Source organism: Camelina sativa, chromosome 2 (assembly GCF_030686135.1).
Source record: "Camelina sativa cultivar CO46 ecotype springtype chromosome 2, ASM3068613v1".
Lineage (NCBI taxonomy): Eukaryota > Viridiplantae > Streptophyta > Magnoliopsida > Brassicales > Brassicaceae > Camelina > Camelina sativa.
The window spans coordinates 1,360,335-1,377,211 of record NC_141881.1 but is presented as its reverse complement, the minus strand read 5'-3'; the positions used below and the strand labels follow the sequence as shown (position 1 = coordinate 1,377,211).

The 16,877-nt window shown below is 34.6% G+C and overlaps 4 protein-coding genes across 4 annotated transcripts; 1 reads left to right on the top strand and 3 right to left on the bottom strand.

Moving 5' to 3' along the window:
• Positions 1-4,063: 4,063 nt before the first annotated feature.
• On the bottom strand, positions 4,064-5,594 carry LOC147948074 (uncharacterized). The gene is made up of 2 exons (XM_087476677.1): positions 5,347-5,594; positions 4,064-5,227 (listed from the first exon to the last, which is right to left on the bottom strand). The coding sequence occupies exons 1-2, from the start codon at positions 5,580-5,582 to the stop codon at positions 4,903-4,905; spliced, it is 561 nt and encodes a 186-aa protein (XP_087332803.1). The 5' UTR covers positions 5,583-5,594; the 3' UTR covers positions 4,064-4,902.
• On the bottom strand, positions 4,259-4,690 carry LOC109126270 (uncharacterized). Its single transcript, XM_019229540.2, has one exon. The coding sequence runs from the start codon at positions 4,688-4,690 to the stop codon at positions 4,259-4,261; it is 432 nt and encodes a 143-aa protein (XP_019085085.2).
• A 309-nt stretch (positions 5,595-5,903) lies between the features above and the next one.
• LOC109126269 (glutathione S-transferase T3-like) lies at positions 5,904-7,004 on the bottom strand. The gene has a single exon (XM_019229538.2). It carries the CDS (start codon positions 6,813-6,815, stop codon positions 5,904-5,906), a length of 912 nt encoding a protein of 303 aa, XP_019085083.2. The 5' UTR covers positions 6,816-7,004.
• Positions 7,005-12,898: 5,894 nt separating this feature from the next.
• LOC147948073 (putative galactinol--sucrose galactosyltransferase 4) lies at positions 12,899-16,498 on the top strand. Its single transcript, XM_087479353.1, has 4 exons — positions 12,899-14,952; positions 15,035-15,212; positions 15,296-15,669; positions 15,749-16,498. Exons 1-4 carry the CDS (start codon positions 13,453-13,455, stop codon positions 16,325-16,327), a joined length of 2,631 nt encoding a protein of 876 aa, XP_087335479.1. The 5' UTR covers positions 12,899-13,452; the 3' UTR covers positions 16,328-16,498.
• Positions 16,499-16,877: the final 379 nt, after the last annotated feature.

Genomic DNA, 16,877 nt, shown 5'->3' with positions numbered 1-16,877 from the left:
GCACTAATTATGAGAACAATTCCACAGCTACAACAATACTGTTACTACCTTGTAATCAAAAGCTAACTGAAGCAAATTTTGAATTACATACTCTTATCTCCCCAATTGAGAGAAGTATAAGATAAACTCCAACAAGCAATGATCAATCCCTATTTCCTACAGTAAAAAATGAAAACATGGAATATGTTTCAGGAAAATCTTTCTGAATTTGCAACAATGCTTTTAAAATTTTCAAATGTGACTAAGAAACACATCAATATACAAGCAACAAACAATATGGTGATTTAGGTTTTTAGGGATTTGGAAAAGTCAAAATCACATACATAAAAAAAGTTACAATGCTTACAATTTCTACAATAAAAGAAGAATAACAAGTGAAAATTGATATAAAGCTTATACTAGGAAGACCAGATGATGAACAGTGACATGAAGACGAAGAAGATGATTGGGGAAGAAGAAGAATAGTGAATCTGATATGTGAACGTGATACCACCGTTGATTGACCGACGATGATACACCGATCGACGATGACTCACCTCCGATTCAGATCTGATTGGGTTCGTCGGTGGTACACCGTTTGCATTTGGTTTTGGAATCGACGAAGAGGGAGGAGTGAAAGAGAACTCAGTGGTTACAATGTCACGATTTTGTTTCAGATGTGAGAGAGATTATTGTTTTAATTTATTAATATTTTATTTTTAATGATATACAAATTTGTGCTAAATTTGGAATATTTAAATGTGTGTGTTAGCTTTGGAAAAAAAACTAAAATGTGTGCTATTTTTGTCAATTGCCCAATATTTTATTTGCAGAAATTTTCTTATACATAAAAAATATTGACTTTCTTGTAATGACATAATGTAATGGATTTCTCAAACAAAACACCACTTTACAAATATATTTATGTTATCAACTTAGATATATATATATATATATATATATATATATATATATATATATATATATATATATATATAAGCCTAGATAGAAAAATAATGTGGCTTAATAAATTTTTAAAAATTGGTGGCTTAGGGCAAATGCCCTTTCCACAACACCTTAAGCACGGCACTGTGGCCAAAGCAGAACAATAGTGTACCAGGGTCATAATTGTATTACCCCGTCCTGCAATTGAATAGATTACAATCTGCAACCCTATTTTTTTGAATGACAAAACGATTTAGGTATGATTAGATTACATAATTACTTAAAAGAATATTGGTTATATTATTATTGTATTAATATTTTATTTATTTGATGTAATTTCTCTCCAAAAATGCGATTTTGTGTTGGTCTTAAAAAAAAGTGATTTCTAGCTAAAAATATAATATGGTGATTCTTCGTTTTTTTGCCAAAATATAATTTTTGGTTTTTGGCTGTTTGGACAAAAATAAACCGTTCGACTAGAGACTACGGCGACGAAAGGAAATAGTCGAATATAGTCTTTTTATTATGAAAATTATTGATAGTAGAAATACAAGATCAAATACACTATGAAGCTATAGACTCTAGCCTTGTTTTAGTGTTGAATCGTGTTTCGGTTAGGTCCATCTCCCGTTTTATGTCGATTTAGCTCTTCTTTTATAGGGAAAATCACCCTCTAATCCTATTGGAATTAGGAGTTAAATATTTGATTCCTTTCTTGATAAGGTGAGACTTTTTGTGTCTTAGATACACTCAAGACTAGTGTTGACTTTATTTCCTTGAGTATGTGTATGTCGATTATATCCAATGTCTTCTAAAATATTAATTTTTCTGTCTTAATTTGTCGAATTTATCGAATACCTTAATATAATAATAAAGATGATACAATTATGTCCAACAGTTTGTCTCCACTCTCTATTTTCTTAGTAAGAATTTAGAGAGTAGATTAGATATATAATTTTACTATAAACCTTGAATACCTTCACAAACCATTTTTCTATTTGTGCTTGTTTGTTTGATGTCGCTTCAATTACTTTCCAATGCTGATGGAATTTTCCAAAATTCACCTCTTTGAGTGTCACTGACACATGGGCTTTAGTTGTTCACCATATACCCAATGAATATGGTATGTGGCTGTTTGATGTATTGATCTCTTCATTGACCCAATTCTTTTAATTAGCTCAGCTCCCGCTTTTTCATTACCGAACTTTGTTGAATTGCCCAGCTCCGCCTTACACAGTTTTTGCCTCGGATTTAGATGTTTAGTTTCGAATCCATTCAACCACATTACATGGATCTTCTGGAGTTACCGATAGACAGCTCACTCTCAGGCCTCCACTTCTATTTGTGTTTTCCCATTATTTGTCTCTTAGCTTTGTGTAGAATACATGTACCATAGCTAACCCGTTGATGACTTCTCACCTTGTCTATACCCATATATTTAAAATTAAAGCCGTTAACCTTCTCTTTTTAATGAGAATGATATATTTTAGACACTCATACATTCCATCTTCGGTTGTCGTATTTTCTCGAATCGAAACTACTGTACATCTTTGTGTGGTCGTCACTTGTTTCCATACAACAATCTGCTTTGTAACAGCTTTGGTATATACCTTACTTACATGTTTGCGACATGATTGATAGTTTTCATCTTTAAAAAGATGTTTTGCCTCGATTCAATAGCAACTTAAACCTCTTAATATGAGAATATCTCTCGCAGACTTATTTATTCAATACTTAATAACTTCGCGTATGCGCTCTATTGACGCTCTAAATCATTGTTTCCAATCTTTCAGTAGAATTCTTTTCTGTAGCCAAAGACGACATGTAGCCGTTAGCGGAGAAGAACTCCAACACAAAATAATATGATGTTGCATTTTGTTTTATTTTTTGTTGGAACCCTTGTTGGTGCTCATTACATGTCTTGCCCCCAGTATCTTTGAAGCAACCGTTAATGGTATTTTTCATATTGGAGCTTCAAATTTCTTGGCTTTTTATAATAAGGGTTGTCCCTCTATAAAAGTAGTGACCAATTTCTGGCACTTTTTTTATGAGGTGTCCCTCTTATTTGAAACGTTTTGACTATGGCGTTGCACGTTATGGCTTTGCCAGTTATTTGTTTAGTAGTGGGCATTGTGACCACTTCATTTACGGAGGTTTTTCCTTCTTGCTTCAGTTTGAAGTCGACTTCCTCGATGGGTAAGCCAGCTTTTATTTTGTCTAGAGTATGCTTCCTCACCTTTCAGTTTAATGGAGTTTTCTCCCTCGATGGATTAGAAACTACAATATATATGAGCGAGTTTGCTCTTCCTTGACGGGCAAGCATCTACTATTTTTTTTTTTGGAGTCTGCTTTCTCGACCAATGTCTTTGATATATGGATGTGTAAGCAGCTTCCAATCTATCAGACTATGCTTCCTCGTCACTTTTATTTGTTGGGAGACATCGTCTCTGATTTCTTTATATAATGAGCATTCAATGCTTCTCAGAGCATGGCATTGGTGTATACTTGGTTTTGGTCCCCCAAGTATAATAATATTATTTTGAGAGTTTCTTATTTTTTGGTATGAGCATTGGTGTATACTTGTATTTGGTCCTCCGATTAAATTAATAATATTTTCAAAATTTAGAAATTTTATTTAACTTAAAAAAACTAATACAGAAAACATAAAACATAAAACATAAAACATAAAAAGGAAAACAAACATTTTATTCAAGTCATAGAAATTTTAAAATTAATCTTCATTATCTTGAAGATGTCCAAATTTAGTCCAAATATGCTCAATCAAATCCTGTTTTAGTTGGTCATGGGCTTGTTTATCCCGAAGTCTTGTTTGACGAGTAATCGTAGTGCTGATATTAGAACCCACACCGGCGGCACCAACGGTATATGTTTGATCCACATGTTCTCCTTGTTGAAATTCAGAAACAATGTTTTGGTAACTGTATGCATAGCGTTCATCTTCGACAATCATATTATGGAGTATTATGCATGATCTTATAACATTTGCCATTTTGTATTTAACCTATAAATGAGATAGATTTTTAATAACGGCAAATCTAGCTTGCAAGACTCCAAATGCACGCTCAACATCTTTCCACATGTTCTTCTTGTTTTTTAGAAAAAAGAGATTTTTTCATACCTTGTGGAAGTCAGATAGATTGAATAAAAGTGGCCCAATTTGGATGAGATAGTACGCCAAATTGTACTCCCTTCCGTTGACAACGTAGTTGATTTCCGGAGCTTGACCGGTTATTATGTCATCAAAAACATTAGATCGATCAAGAATATTAAGATCGTTCATAGTACCTGGAGCTCCAAAAAAGGCATGCCATATCTAGAGGTCATACGAAGCTACCGCTTCCAACACGATTGTAGGTTTTCCAGTTGACCGTGAATACATGCCTTTCCAAGCAGTGGGACAATTCTTCCACTCCCAATGCATACAGTCAAAGCTCCCAATCATCCCGGAAAATCCACGCTGTTCATTCTGATAGAGTAGTCTTTCTAGGTCCTCCGGCGTTGGATGTCTTAGGTATTCATCTCCAAACACTTGGATGATGCCGGCGGTAAACTTGTGTAAACATTTTCGAGCTGTTGAAGCACCAATTCCTACATACTCGTCAACACTGTCAGACGAAGTACCATATGCCAATTGACGAATTGCTGCAGTATATTTTTGTATAGGTGATAGACTAGCCCGTCCGGTAGCATCTTGGGTTTGGCGGAAATATTCGATTTCGGTAGAGAGACGTTCCACAATACGCATGAACAATGGCTTGTGCATGCGAAACCGACGCCGGAATAATTATTCTGGAAATGTTGGAGTGTCACTGAAATAATCATTCCAAAGATTATTGTGGCCTTCTTCCCGGTTTCGCTCGATAAATATCCTCATGTAATCCGTGAGTTATTACATGTCCGTGAGTTATACAACTCTTACACATCTGTGAGTTATACAACTCTTACACATCCGAGTTATTACATGAACAATATACCAAACAGACATAAAACAATAGCCATTACACCAACAACCAGGACATCAGTTACATTTCTAAACCTATTCTCTTTACGTAGCTCAGAGAAAGCATTTTCCAACATTACCAGCTTCTGTTCTGTGGCATAACTCTGATCCCTAACATGATTGATATCTGATTCATAGTCATTGAATAATGTTAAATAATCTACCTTCTGCGACATCACTTCATATCTTCTATCCGCATCTCTCATCTCCTCCATTACAGCGACATCCCACCACTTGTGAATATGCATCTCTCCATCATCAACATTTGGGCATGTGAAGAACCTACAAAATGTCAACCAGAATACGCGTGAACAATGAACAAACCAAGTTATTACGCATAAACTTGGATCATACAAAAGCCAAGTAAACTCATATATGAAATCACTTATTATATATCATACCTTCTGTTGTAGCTGTTGGACAAAATAGGATGAGCTCCACAGTAACAAACTTTGGGGAATCCATGCTCCACCTCGGGTTGAGGTGGGTATTGACTCGACTCAACCGTGAACCTCAACGCACTCTCTGCTTGATCCTGTAGAATCAAAGCCTCTATTTCTCGATCCGTGGTATCCTCTGAGTACCTACCATACTCATATGATGATTCAGGCTGAGAGTAGCTATAGTCTTGGCCCATTTCTCAAGAACCCTGAAGATAAAAGAAACAAGCAATGTAATTAATTGACTTAATACTTTGGTTAATACTTTCATTACTACTTACGCATAAACTTATATCATACAAAAGCCATGTTATTACGCATAAACTTATATCATACAAACCAAGTTATTACGCATAAACTTATATCATACAAAAGTCAAGTAAACTTGTGCAAACATCACTTTAAAACATATAATACAAAAGCCAAGTAACTAAAACACGAAATACAAATCAAACAGGACATACAAATGCATAGAAACTTAAGCAAGAAGTACAAACAACAAACACATATCTAGTTTCTCATAAATACTGAGACACTATCTTGTTCATAATAATTTCTTCACTCGCATTCAAGGGTTCTTTTTTGGCTAAGAGAGTGTCTAGGATGGCCAGCTTTTGTAGTTTCTCCTTCTCAGCCAATTCCTCTTTCTTGACATCCCACATGCTCTTATACTCAGCAAGACTCTTCGTGTTTGTGGACTGAGAATTGTTTCTTTTCACCTTTGCAGCTTTGACCCCTTCTGGCCTATCCTCACAGTTCTCAACATTGCAGCTTGATGATTGTGAACCTTCGGCAGCTGGTTTTCTCTTTGTTGCAGGCTGAGATGGAGGCGTGTTAATAGCATTAAGGCTTAGCCATTTCTGCTCATTCTTTAACAAACACCAACAAAGTTCAAGGTTGAACCTCTTGTTATGCTCAGCGAAGTAGATTTCATGTGCATTCTTTAGGATATCAATTTCCGAATGCCCAGAACTGTTCAGTCTCTCTGCAGTAGCCATTGCCGCACAAAACTTGTTAGTTTGGTCATTTATCTTGTGCCAACGCTGCTTGCAATGTGTCACCAGCATCTGTTCCCCACTATTTCTAGCATGAGGAGTGTCAGCATAGTACTGGCTAATCCTCGTCCAGAAGCTTCCTCCCTTTTGTTGATTAGACACAATGGGATCCTTTGAAGTGTTGAGCCATGCAGAGATCAGTACTTCATCATCAGCAGGTGCCCATGTCTTTCTCTCCTTGCGCTCCACTCGTGTATCTTGAGAAAGAGGTGGCGCCTCAGAAGGTTGGGAGCTGAAAGCAGGCATTTGTGAGCTGTTCTGTCCAGAAGGTTGATAACTTTCAAAACGAAAGTTTTCATCTCTACCAACGGATTCTTGACTGTTAAGCAAGTTTAAGTAAGAAGAAGACTGATAATATGGATTCGTAGAATCCATATGAAAATACTTAGAGAATGAGTATATAGTAGAAGGGATTAGCTAAGAGAATGAGTATGGAATAGAAGGGATTAGCTAAGAGAATGAGTATAGAAAAGAAGGGATTAGCTAAGAGAATGAGTATAGAAAATAATTAGAGAATGAGAGAGATTTATAATGGAAATAGTGAGAAGTTGGTTGGGGTTTAATAAGTAAAAAGGTAACTTGCAATAAGTTACAACACATAATGAGCTAACAACCACAGTCTAATCACAATTTATGACAAGTACAATTCAAAAACAGCTATGAAGTACTCGTTAATGGCTCATTCAATTTAAAGATGGCAAAAACGGATATGAAGTTGGTATTACTATCTACACGGTTGGTGTCTTTACTTACAAGTACATAGTACATGAACAATACGCATGAACAATGAACAAACCACACAAAAATGCTAATGAACAATGAACAAATACGCATGAACAATGAACAAACCACACAAAAATGCTAATGAACAATGAACAAATATGCATGAAAAATGAACAAACCACACAAAAATACGCATGAACAATGAACAAATACGCATGCACAATGAACATACCACACAAAAATGTCACCCAACAAGAAATCATAATCAAGAATCAAGCATACCAATTAACAATTGCTTTAGCAATTACTAGTTAGACCAAGCTATACACAAAGACTACCAATTAACCAAACTTTAGCTACCAGTTACTAGTTAGAAGAAGCTATACACAAAGACTACCAATTAACCAAACTTTGGCAATTAACCAAACTTTAGCTACCAATTAACCAAACTTTAGCTAAATCGATAATCCTACACAAAAAGCTATGAACAAGCTATACACAAAGACTAACCCTGAAGCAAATCATATATATCTCAAATTGGAGGAAGAAAACATACCTTAAATTTCGCACAATTGAACCGCCGGAGAAGCTTCGGGAGACACAGAATTTGGAGATCGTCTTGCAATTGGTGGTCCTTCGTCACCGTCGAGATGGAAAGGAGGATTTGAAAACTTGCTCTCGAGATTTCGTCCGGTCTTAACCCTACCCAAAGACGCCGGACAAGCTACGGAGGACAGAGAATTTGGAGATAGGCGTGAAATCGGTGGAAAAGCCCTCTCGAGATTTCGTCCCGTGAAATCGGTGGAAAGCCCTCTGGACAAGCCGTCGCCGTCGAGATGGAAGGGAGAATTCGAAAAGCCCTCTCGAGATTTCGTCCCGTCTAAAGACGCCGGACAAGCTACGGGAAACACAGAAGGTGGAGATAGGCTTGAAATCGGTGAAATCGGTGGAACAGAGGAAGACATCCACAGGGAATTCCGTCGCCGTCGAGAAACGAGAGAGAACTCAAAAATAAATCTCTCCATCCTTCGTCGATTGTTAACCCTACCAATAGACCAACGCCAATCACAAGCTTCCACGTCTCTAAGTCGACGATAGAAAAACGTCGCGTTTTAAGAATCGTTTTTTGGGTTTTTGGTTTTTTTTTAATTTTTTTAAAAAAAAAAAATTGGGGGACGGTTGAAGAATACACCGATGCACATGCTCTATATCTTTACAAGGCTTTGCCTCATCTTTTTGTTTTAAGTGATCATCATCACTTTTTCTTTTATTGGTGCTCATCAATTTTTCTTTCATCTTAATTTGTCGAATTTATCGAATACCTTAATATAATAATAAAGATGATAAAATTATGCCCAATATTGGCCAAAATGTGATTCTACGTTTTTTTACCGTGATTCCTCGTTTTTTCGCCAATAACGTGATTCCTCTTTTTTTTTTGTCAAAAAAATATAATTTTGTAGCTCTAATTATTAACATTGCATAAACACATAATTACATATATTGAATAATGAAAAATCACATAATAAAATAATTATGTTAGTTGGATATATTATGCGGAAATGTGGAATGTAATAGACAACTTTATACACTTGTTTGTATAATGAATTTTCTTTCATATCTTTTAGGCGAAAATGCAAAAAACGAAAAAAATGCAAATCATTTTTGTGTTTTGTAGAACATTATATAGATTTTTTTATTGGTAAGTTTATTGCATAGTTGCAATAGAAAACACTATTATATCATTGTATATCTTATCAATCATAACCACATATTCTGCAAAAACCATGATTTCGTGTTTTTCACCAAAAGTATAATTTTTTGCATTTCGACAAAAATTGATATTTTGAAACCTTCAAAGAGTAATCATGTCCATTATGAAATCTACAAATTCACTAACATAATAACTTCAAATTCTCGAGAGAAAAAAATAACTTCAAATTCTTTTTTGTTGAGGCTTTTGGTAATCAATTAACTAGTAATACTTTTAGTTTTTCTTTTCTTTGGTGAACCAATACTTTAATTAATTAGAAATCGAAATATGATGTGTTCAAGGGGAAACAAGTCTTCTTTGCATAAAAATCCGGCAAGACGGAAAATATAAAAAGATGAAAGAAGTAAAATAAAATCGGAAGATCATGGATATATCCTGAAGAATATCATAGAGGTCATTATGCAAACGTCTTCTTGAAGTAATGAGACCAGCGTTAGAGAATCAGAAAAGATCAAGGTTAGTTAGTTCTAGCCAACTTGATGACATTTCTGCTGACTGCTGCCATGTTTGAGAATTGATAAATCTTCAGGATCTTGGAAATTATTTCATATTTCTATACGGATAGGTTGGATGCATATAGAGCACGTTAGTTATTTTAAAGGTAGAGTTGCCCAAATTGCAAGCTTAAAGAAGCTGTTTTTTTAGCTGAGATTTAAAAATTAAATTTGAAAGTCTTAGGGGTGTATTCAATAGTATCTTAGAAGATTTTGGAGTTAACATGAAATCACCAATTATTTAATGATGATTTTAAAAAAATTTCTCAAATAATTCAGTCTAACAATTTACAAGAACCTTCACAATTGTTTTGGAGAAAAAACTATTAGAATTCTAGTAGATTTCCTATACTTTCTTTAACTGAAAAATATGACTGAAAACATTGGTAACTTTTTTTTTGTCACAAAAAATTGGTAATCGTATATCTAACTACTGCTGACAATCACCCATAGCCTTTTTTAGGGGTGAACTCATTTGTTCACCTCTTCTTTTGTCAACCAATCAAATTTTCCCACCTAATAAATAGTAAAAAATTAAAAATTTAATATTTTTTTATTTTTAAAAAAAAAATTAATAATGTATTATTAGTTTTAATTTACAAGGTTATATGTCGTTTTAGATTTATAAATAGAATTTATATTTTACAATTAAATGATATAATATGTGAGTTTGGGTTTATAAGAAAAATTATGGTATAGGTTTGGCAGGTAGGTTGCATGGAAACGGAAACGGATACGCGGAAGCGAAATGTTTTGGAAACGGAAACAATTTTTTCTAAAATTAACAAATAAAAACATTTTGGAATATATATATATATATATATATAATAAAACACCAAACATATAAACTATGGCCCTGATTGATAAAAGACTTTAAAATTATTTAAAGCATTGACAGTCATATTTTTGCCAATCAGACTTTTATTACTTTTATTTTTTAAAAGTTTTGAAAGTCACTTTTATTTTTTCCTTTCACGTTTTCTCAAAAAAAATTTTTTTTTTTTTTAACACCAAATTATCATAGATATCAGAAAGAGTTTACAAAGCACAAAAGCAAATCACATACAACCAATTATCACAAATAAAGGAAATTGAACACAATTTCGATGAAAGAGTGGATTAACCCTGCTTTCCAGTCGGAAGCCTTACAGGCAAACAGATAACATCTGTTAATTCCCCCTCTCACACACTTGTAAATGGCTATCATCTTTTTGATGAAACTCCAAAATGCACTTGGCATAACCTTGATTAATAAACTGAGACTGAATGTTGTTAGACTTGGTTCTGAAACTTGTCTCCTTCGTGATATCAAAATCAAATTCGTCTTATTCATCATCGCTACATTTTCATCCCCAGATTGTCTCTTTCTCCATGGTGGTTTCCATGGTGGTTTCCATGGGTGTCTCTTCCAGAGCAAATCCATTAAGAAGAAACGATTGGCCTCAGCGGAGAACAAAGATAATACATCACATCGAATCATGGACTTCGGTGTGGGGATAACTGCCGGAAAAAGGGAGAGATGTCCCATAGAACCCCTATCACCGGCGTAGAGAATAGCAACCATCACCGTAACGGTGAAGAGAAATCGAAGATGATAAAACATTTTAAATCTAAAACCAAAGTAGGAAGGGAAAATAAAAAACTACAATGAAAAGAGAGGACCGACTAACGCCGGAGAAGCCAGCGCCGGCCGGAAACAATGGCCGAAAGAAAAAAAAGTTTTTCTGGAGAAGTGTATGAACGATCGCCAAAGGGAGAGACGGAGAGCGGTTTTTTCATTAGATTGTCTTCTTTTATTGTTTTCTCAAAAATTTTAAAGCGTCAAAATCATGCTGTAAAACTGAATAATTTTAAAAACATTCTTTTTTTCTCCCCCATTATATTTAAAAGCTTTCCAAAAATATATATATATTTTACATATTATATTTTTACAAATTAATTATTCTCATTTTTTTCTCTTTCTTTTAAGATCCATTTCAATAATAATTTTTATTTTTTTCATCATTATCATTAATAATGGTGTAAAAGATTTATGAAATTCATGTAACATTAAAAGCAATGCATGTTTAATGGATCATTAATTAATTATAATGTATCATTAATTAATTTTTTTATTAAATTGCTATATAGATTAAATTCTGACATAATTTATATTTATTATAATTATATTATTAATATCTAATGATAATAATAAAAATAGCTACAGCTTTAAAAGTTCTTGGTAAACAATCAGATTTTAACAGTTAAAGTTTTTAAAGTTTTTACAGTCAAAGCATCTACAGCCAAATTCTCTACAGCTAAAATTTTAAAGTCAAAGTCTCTACAGCCAAAAGTAACAGCCGTTACCAATCAGGGCCTATATCAAAAGAAATATTTGAAATAACACAAATTCAAAACATAAATATGAAATAGTTAAATTAAAAAACTAATAATATTATATGTTTATATATAGCATGAATATATATTTCCAAATCATTTATCTATTAAGTTTCTAAACTAAAAAAAAATTTCCATCTTGTTTCAAAACAGAAATAGAGTTTCCAAACAAAGATTTATAGGAATTGTGTTTATATGACTTGTTTCTATGTCTCCACGAGTTTCTATTTCTGAAACGTTTCAGAAATAGGAAACGGATCTTAAAAAAAAGTTTCTATGCAACATAGTTTATAAATTAAAGGAGAAAGGCTTATTGGTTAGGGTTTAGATTTTATCTAAACAAAATTATATGTCGGTTTTAGATTTTATCTAAACAAAATTATATGTCGGTTTGGATTGACAAATGATAATTAGAGTTTAGATTTTACAATTAAAATAGATTATTACATGTTAGTTTGGGTTGACAAATTTAATTATGATTTAGATTTTATAATTGAACGAATTATATATTAGTTTGAGTTTATAAAAGAGAATTGAAGTTTCGATTTTATTATTAAATGAGATTATGTGTCGGCTTGGATTATTTAAATTAATATATTTCAGTTTTTAGTTAATGATTTTTAAAAATATTTATTAATATTTATTTTATTTAATACTATGATTTAGTATTATTTGATTGGTTTTAAATAATAGAAACCCAAGTATCGTCCTAACAAAAATTACTCTATAATGTTCTGTCTTATCCGACAATCATCCCGTTAATTAGTACGATATCGTTTTCTTGTTTTGTTTAAGCTAAATACAATATCTGAAGTTTCCAAAATGGGATACATAATGCACAATAATAAGTAGATATCCGCAAATATAAAAAACTTCTCTTTGGATATCGAAATCCAGTTATTCAATAGACATTTAGTTATTACTTAATTGGATATTTTTCATTTTGTTAATAGAAGATAAAATATATACTTCCTATAATAACGATTATTTGTCTCTTTGTAGCATCAGAGTTGCCAAGTAGCTTGCATGCACGCAGACATTAAGAAGCGACGTGTGGTGTGAATAATATGACACTTTAAGCTTTATTTGATAATTAACCTTTATTTGATGATTTTTTTTTTTTTTTTGTCAACCTTTATTTGATGATTTAAAGTATATTTTTAGTTTCTTCTAGCTTTTCTTTTGATTTCCTTTTCTTTAGCAGTTTCTTGAACTTGCAAGAACAAACCCTAACTTCTTCTTATTTTTTCTATCTTTTTGGTCGTCCAAATTTTTTAATGTAAAGTATATATTTACGGGAGATCCTTCGATTATATATCGTATATACATCAGTTTCCCTAACTACGGCAATCATATATTTCTCCGTATCTTATTACATAAAACTCATTTCCTTGTGCAAGTAAAAAATCTCATAACTAAACAAAGAAGATTTGGTGTATTTAATGTGATTAGATAAAATGATATATACGAAGCAAAGTTTTAGAAACTCGAAGGATCTCCCGGTATAATATCATTGCCACTTTATCCATTTTCTATGTATATATATAGAGAGAGCAGAAGATAGTATTTTCATCACCAACCATCCTCTGTTTTCAATTCCTCTGTTTTTTTTTTTTTTTTTTTTGCAAGCTTCCTCTGTTTTATTATGGCTCCGCTTAACGATTCTCTTGCATCAATCACCGATGTCACTGAAACCAAACCTCTTGATGTTCCACAAACTAAGCCAACATTGCAATCAAACTCTTTTAACCTATCCCAAGGGATCCTTCGTGCCAAAGACTCTTCTCCGATCCTCTTTGATGTCCCTCAGAACGTAACTTTCACACCTTTTGCATCTCACTCCATATCCACTGATGCTCCTGTCCCAATCCTCCTCCAAGTTCAAGCCAACGCTCACAAAGGAGGCTTTCTTGGATTCACCAATGATACTCCCTCCGATCTTCTCACAAACTCCTTGGGAAGATTCGAGAACAGAGAGTTTCTTAGTGTGTTCCGGTTCAAGATGTGGTGGTCGACGGCTTGGATCGGGAAATCCGGGTCGGATATTCAAGCCGAGACTCAGTGGGTGATGCTAAAGATTCCTGAGATCGATTCCTATGTGGCCATCATACCAATCATAGAAGGACCTTTCAGAGCTGTCCTTCACCCTGGTGAAAAAGGTAACGTCTTGGTCTGTGCAGAGAGTGGCTCTACTCAAGTGAAAGAGTCATCTTTCAGTTCCATTGCCTACGTTCACATTTGTGACTCTCCTTATAACCTCATGAGAGAGGCCTTTAGTGCACTTCGTGTCCATATGAACACTTTCAAGCTTCTCGAAGAGAAGAAGCTTCCCAAAATCGTCGATAAGTTTGGATGGTGCACTTGGGATGCTTGCTACTTGACCGTTGATCCTGCAACCATTTGGACCGGAGTTAAGGAGTTTGAAGATGGTGGCGTGTGTCCGAAGTTCATAATCATTGATGATGGATGGCAAAGTATTAACTTTGATGGTGATGAGCTACACAAAGACGCTGAGAATCTTGTTCTTGGTGGAGAGCAAATGACTGCGAGGCTTACCAGCTTCAAGGAGTGTAAGAAGTTCAGAAACTATAAAGGTGGATCCTTTATAACATCTGATGCATCTCACTTCAATCCTCTCAAGCCGAAGATGATTATCTACAAAGCAACCGAGCGAATTCAGGCGATTATACTGAGACGGAAGTTGGTTCGTGAGTCTCCTGAACAAGATCTACACGAACTTGATGAAAAGATCAAGATTTTGAGTGAAGAACTCAATGCAATGTTCGATGTGGTTGAGGATGAAGAGTCTTTGGGTTCTGAGGATGCTTCAGGCACAGGTATGGAGGCTTTCACAAGGGATTTGAGGACAAGGTTTAAGAGTTTGGATGATATCTATGTGTGGCATGCTCTGTGTGGTGCTTGGAATGGTGTTAGGCCTGAAACCCTGACGCAGTTGAAGGCCAAGGTTGTTCCTTATGACATGTCACCTAGTCTAGATGGTACAATGACTGATCTTGCAGTCGACAAGATTGAGGAAGCTGGGATTGGTCTTGTTCATCCTTCTAAAGCTCATGAATTCTACGATTCCATGCACTCTTATCTTGCTAGTGTTGGTGTTACAGGAGCCAAGATTGATGTTTTCCAGGTAAGTTTTTTATATTATTACTCTGTTTCTTACACATACTATGTTTCTTCTATACATTGACAAGTATGTTTTTTGGTTTTAGACCTTGGAGTCCGTAGCAGAAGAACATGGAGGAAGAGTGGAGCTTGCTAAAGCTTACTACGGTGGTCTGACCGAATCCATGATCAAGAATTTCAATGGAACTGAAGTCATTGCCAGTATGCAACAGTGCAATGAGTTCTTCTTCCTGGCCACAAAGCAAATCTCTATCGGCAGAGTTGGTAATATATATGAAGATTTTGTTTTGGACTCTATTTGTCTCTAAAAGTTTATAAGCATTAATGACGTTTTGATTTTTGAACAGGTGATGACTTTTGGTGGCAAGACCCAAATGGTGACCCACAAGGAGTGTATTGGCTACAAGGAGTGCACATGATTCACTGTTCTTACAACAGCTTTTGGATGGGTCATATGATTCAACCAGATTGGGACATGTTCCAATCAGACCATGTCTGTGCCGAGTACCACGCTGCATCTCGAGCCATCTGCGGTGGGCCTGTCTATCTCAGTGACCATCTTGGCAAAGCCTCACATAACTTTGATCTTATCAAGAAACTTGTTTTCTCTGATGGTACCATCCCAAGGTGTGTCCACTATGCTCTTCCCACTAGGGATTCACTCTTCAAGAACCCTTTGTTTGACAAAGAATCAATCCTCAAGATCTTCAACTTCAACAAGGTAATCAGTTGTTTACAATCTAATTCTTTGTTTAAAGATAGAAACTTTATTAAATCCCAAAAATATTGATTTGTTGCAGTTTGGAGGAGTTATCGGAGCATTCAACTGTCAAGGAGCTGGTTGGAGCCCAAAGGACCATGTGATCAAGGGCTACAAAGAATGTTACACGGCAGTTTCGGGAACGATTCATGTCTCGGACATCGAATGGGATCAAAACCCAGAAGCTGCAGCTTCTCAAATGAGCTACACCGGAGATTACTTGGTGTACAAGCAGCAATCTGAAGAAATCCTTTTCATGAACTCAAAATCAGACGCGATCACGATAACCCTAGAACCATCTGCGTTTGATCTATTCAGTTTCGTGCCGGTCACGGAACTGGGAAGCTCAGGGGTTAGATTTGCTCCTCTAGGGTTGATCAACATGTTCAACTGCGTCGGAACTGTTCAAAACATGGAGGTCACTGGTGATAACATTATAAGAGTTGACTTGAAAGGCGAAGGAAGTTTCATGGCGTATTCGAGTGTAGCTCCAGTGATGTGTTACTTGAACGACAAGGAAGCTGAGTTTAAGTGGGAAGAAGAAACTGGTAAACTCAGTTTCTTTGTTCCTTGGGTTGAACAATCTGGTGGCATCTCTCATCTGTCTTTCACCTTTTAAACATTTGTTTTGGAATTTTGATTCTTTTTTATTTATTTTTCCTTGCATTGTGTGATCAGAAGCTGGGTTGTCAAGCTTCTGAATTTCTCTGTTCGGTTTTTTACTTTTCAATTTGGATTTTGGAGAATTATTTAAGCTCCTATTTTAATATACAAGGATTTTTTTTATCGATTGAATTGGAGTTTAAAGTCAACTATATTGTTCAATAAAATAAAATAAAGTTCAACAACACCATAGGTCAATTTTGAAAAATAGATTACACCAACTAAGTGAAATTTATTTAGGTATTGTTCATATCATTATATTGTTTCAAATTATTCTTCGAAATCTTATTTTCATTTTTGGGAGAAGATTTGTTTTATTAGATATATATTTTAAAATCAAAGAATCACTATTGCTAAAAAAAAAAGAAAAAAAAAGGTTACAAAGAAATTAGTTTGTTTATGTTTGTATCTTAGTCAATGTTAGTGCAGACAAGGACCCCTGATGTTGACCTTTGGACAACGTACGTCATAAGATAAGACAATGGCACCGTAACGGCTATTTTTGT

What these genes read in the sequence shown, in the direction of transcription:
- LOC109126270 (XM_019229540.2), bottom strand. Translation starts at nt 4,690, where the DNA reads ATGCGTATTGTGGAACGTCTCTCTACCGAAATCGAATATTTCCGCCAA.
- LOC147948074 (XM_087476677.1), bottom strand. Translation starts at nt 5,582, where the DNA reads ATGGGCCAAGACTATAGCTACTCTCAGCCTGAATCATCATATGAGTAT. An exon ending in TCCAACAGCTACAACAGAAG is followed by an intron (nt 5,228 to 5,346) that starts GTATGATATATA and finishes GACATTTTGTAG; the next exon opens with GTTCTTCACATGCCCAAATG.
- LOC109126269 (XM_019229538.2), bottom strand. Translation starts at nt 6,815, where the DNA reads ATGGATTCTACGAATCCATATTATCAGTCTTCTTCTTACTTAAACTTG.
- LOC147948073 (XM_087479353.1), top strand. Translation starts at nt 13,453, where the DNA reads ATGGCTCCGCTTAACGATTCTCTTGCATCAATCACCGATGTCACTGAA. An exon ending in CCAAGATTGATGTTTTCCAG is followed by an intron (nt 14,953 to 15,034) that starts GTAAGTTTTTTA and finishes TTTTGGTTTTAG; the next exon opens with ACCTTGGAGTCCGTAGCAGA. An exon ending in AGATCTTCAACTTCAACAAG is followed by an intron (nt 15,670 to 15,748) that starts GTAATCAGTTGT and finishes GATTTGTTGCAG; the next exon opens with TTTGGAGGAGTTATCGGAGC.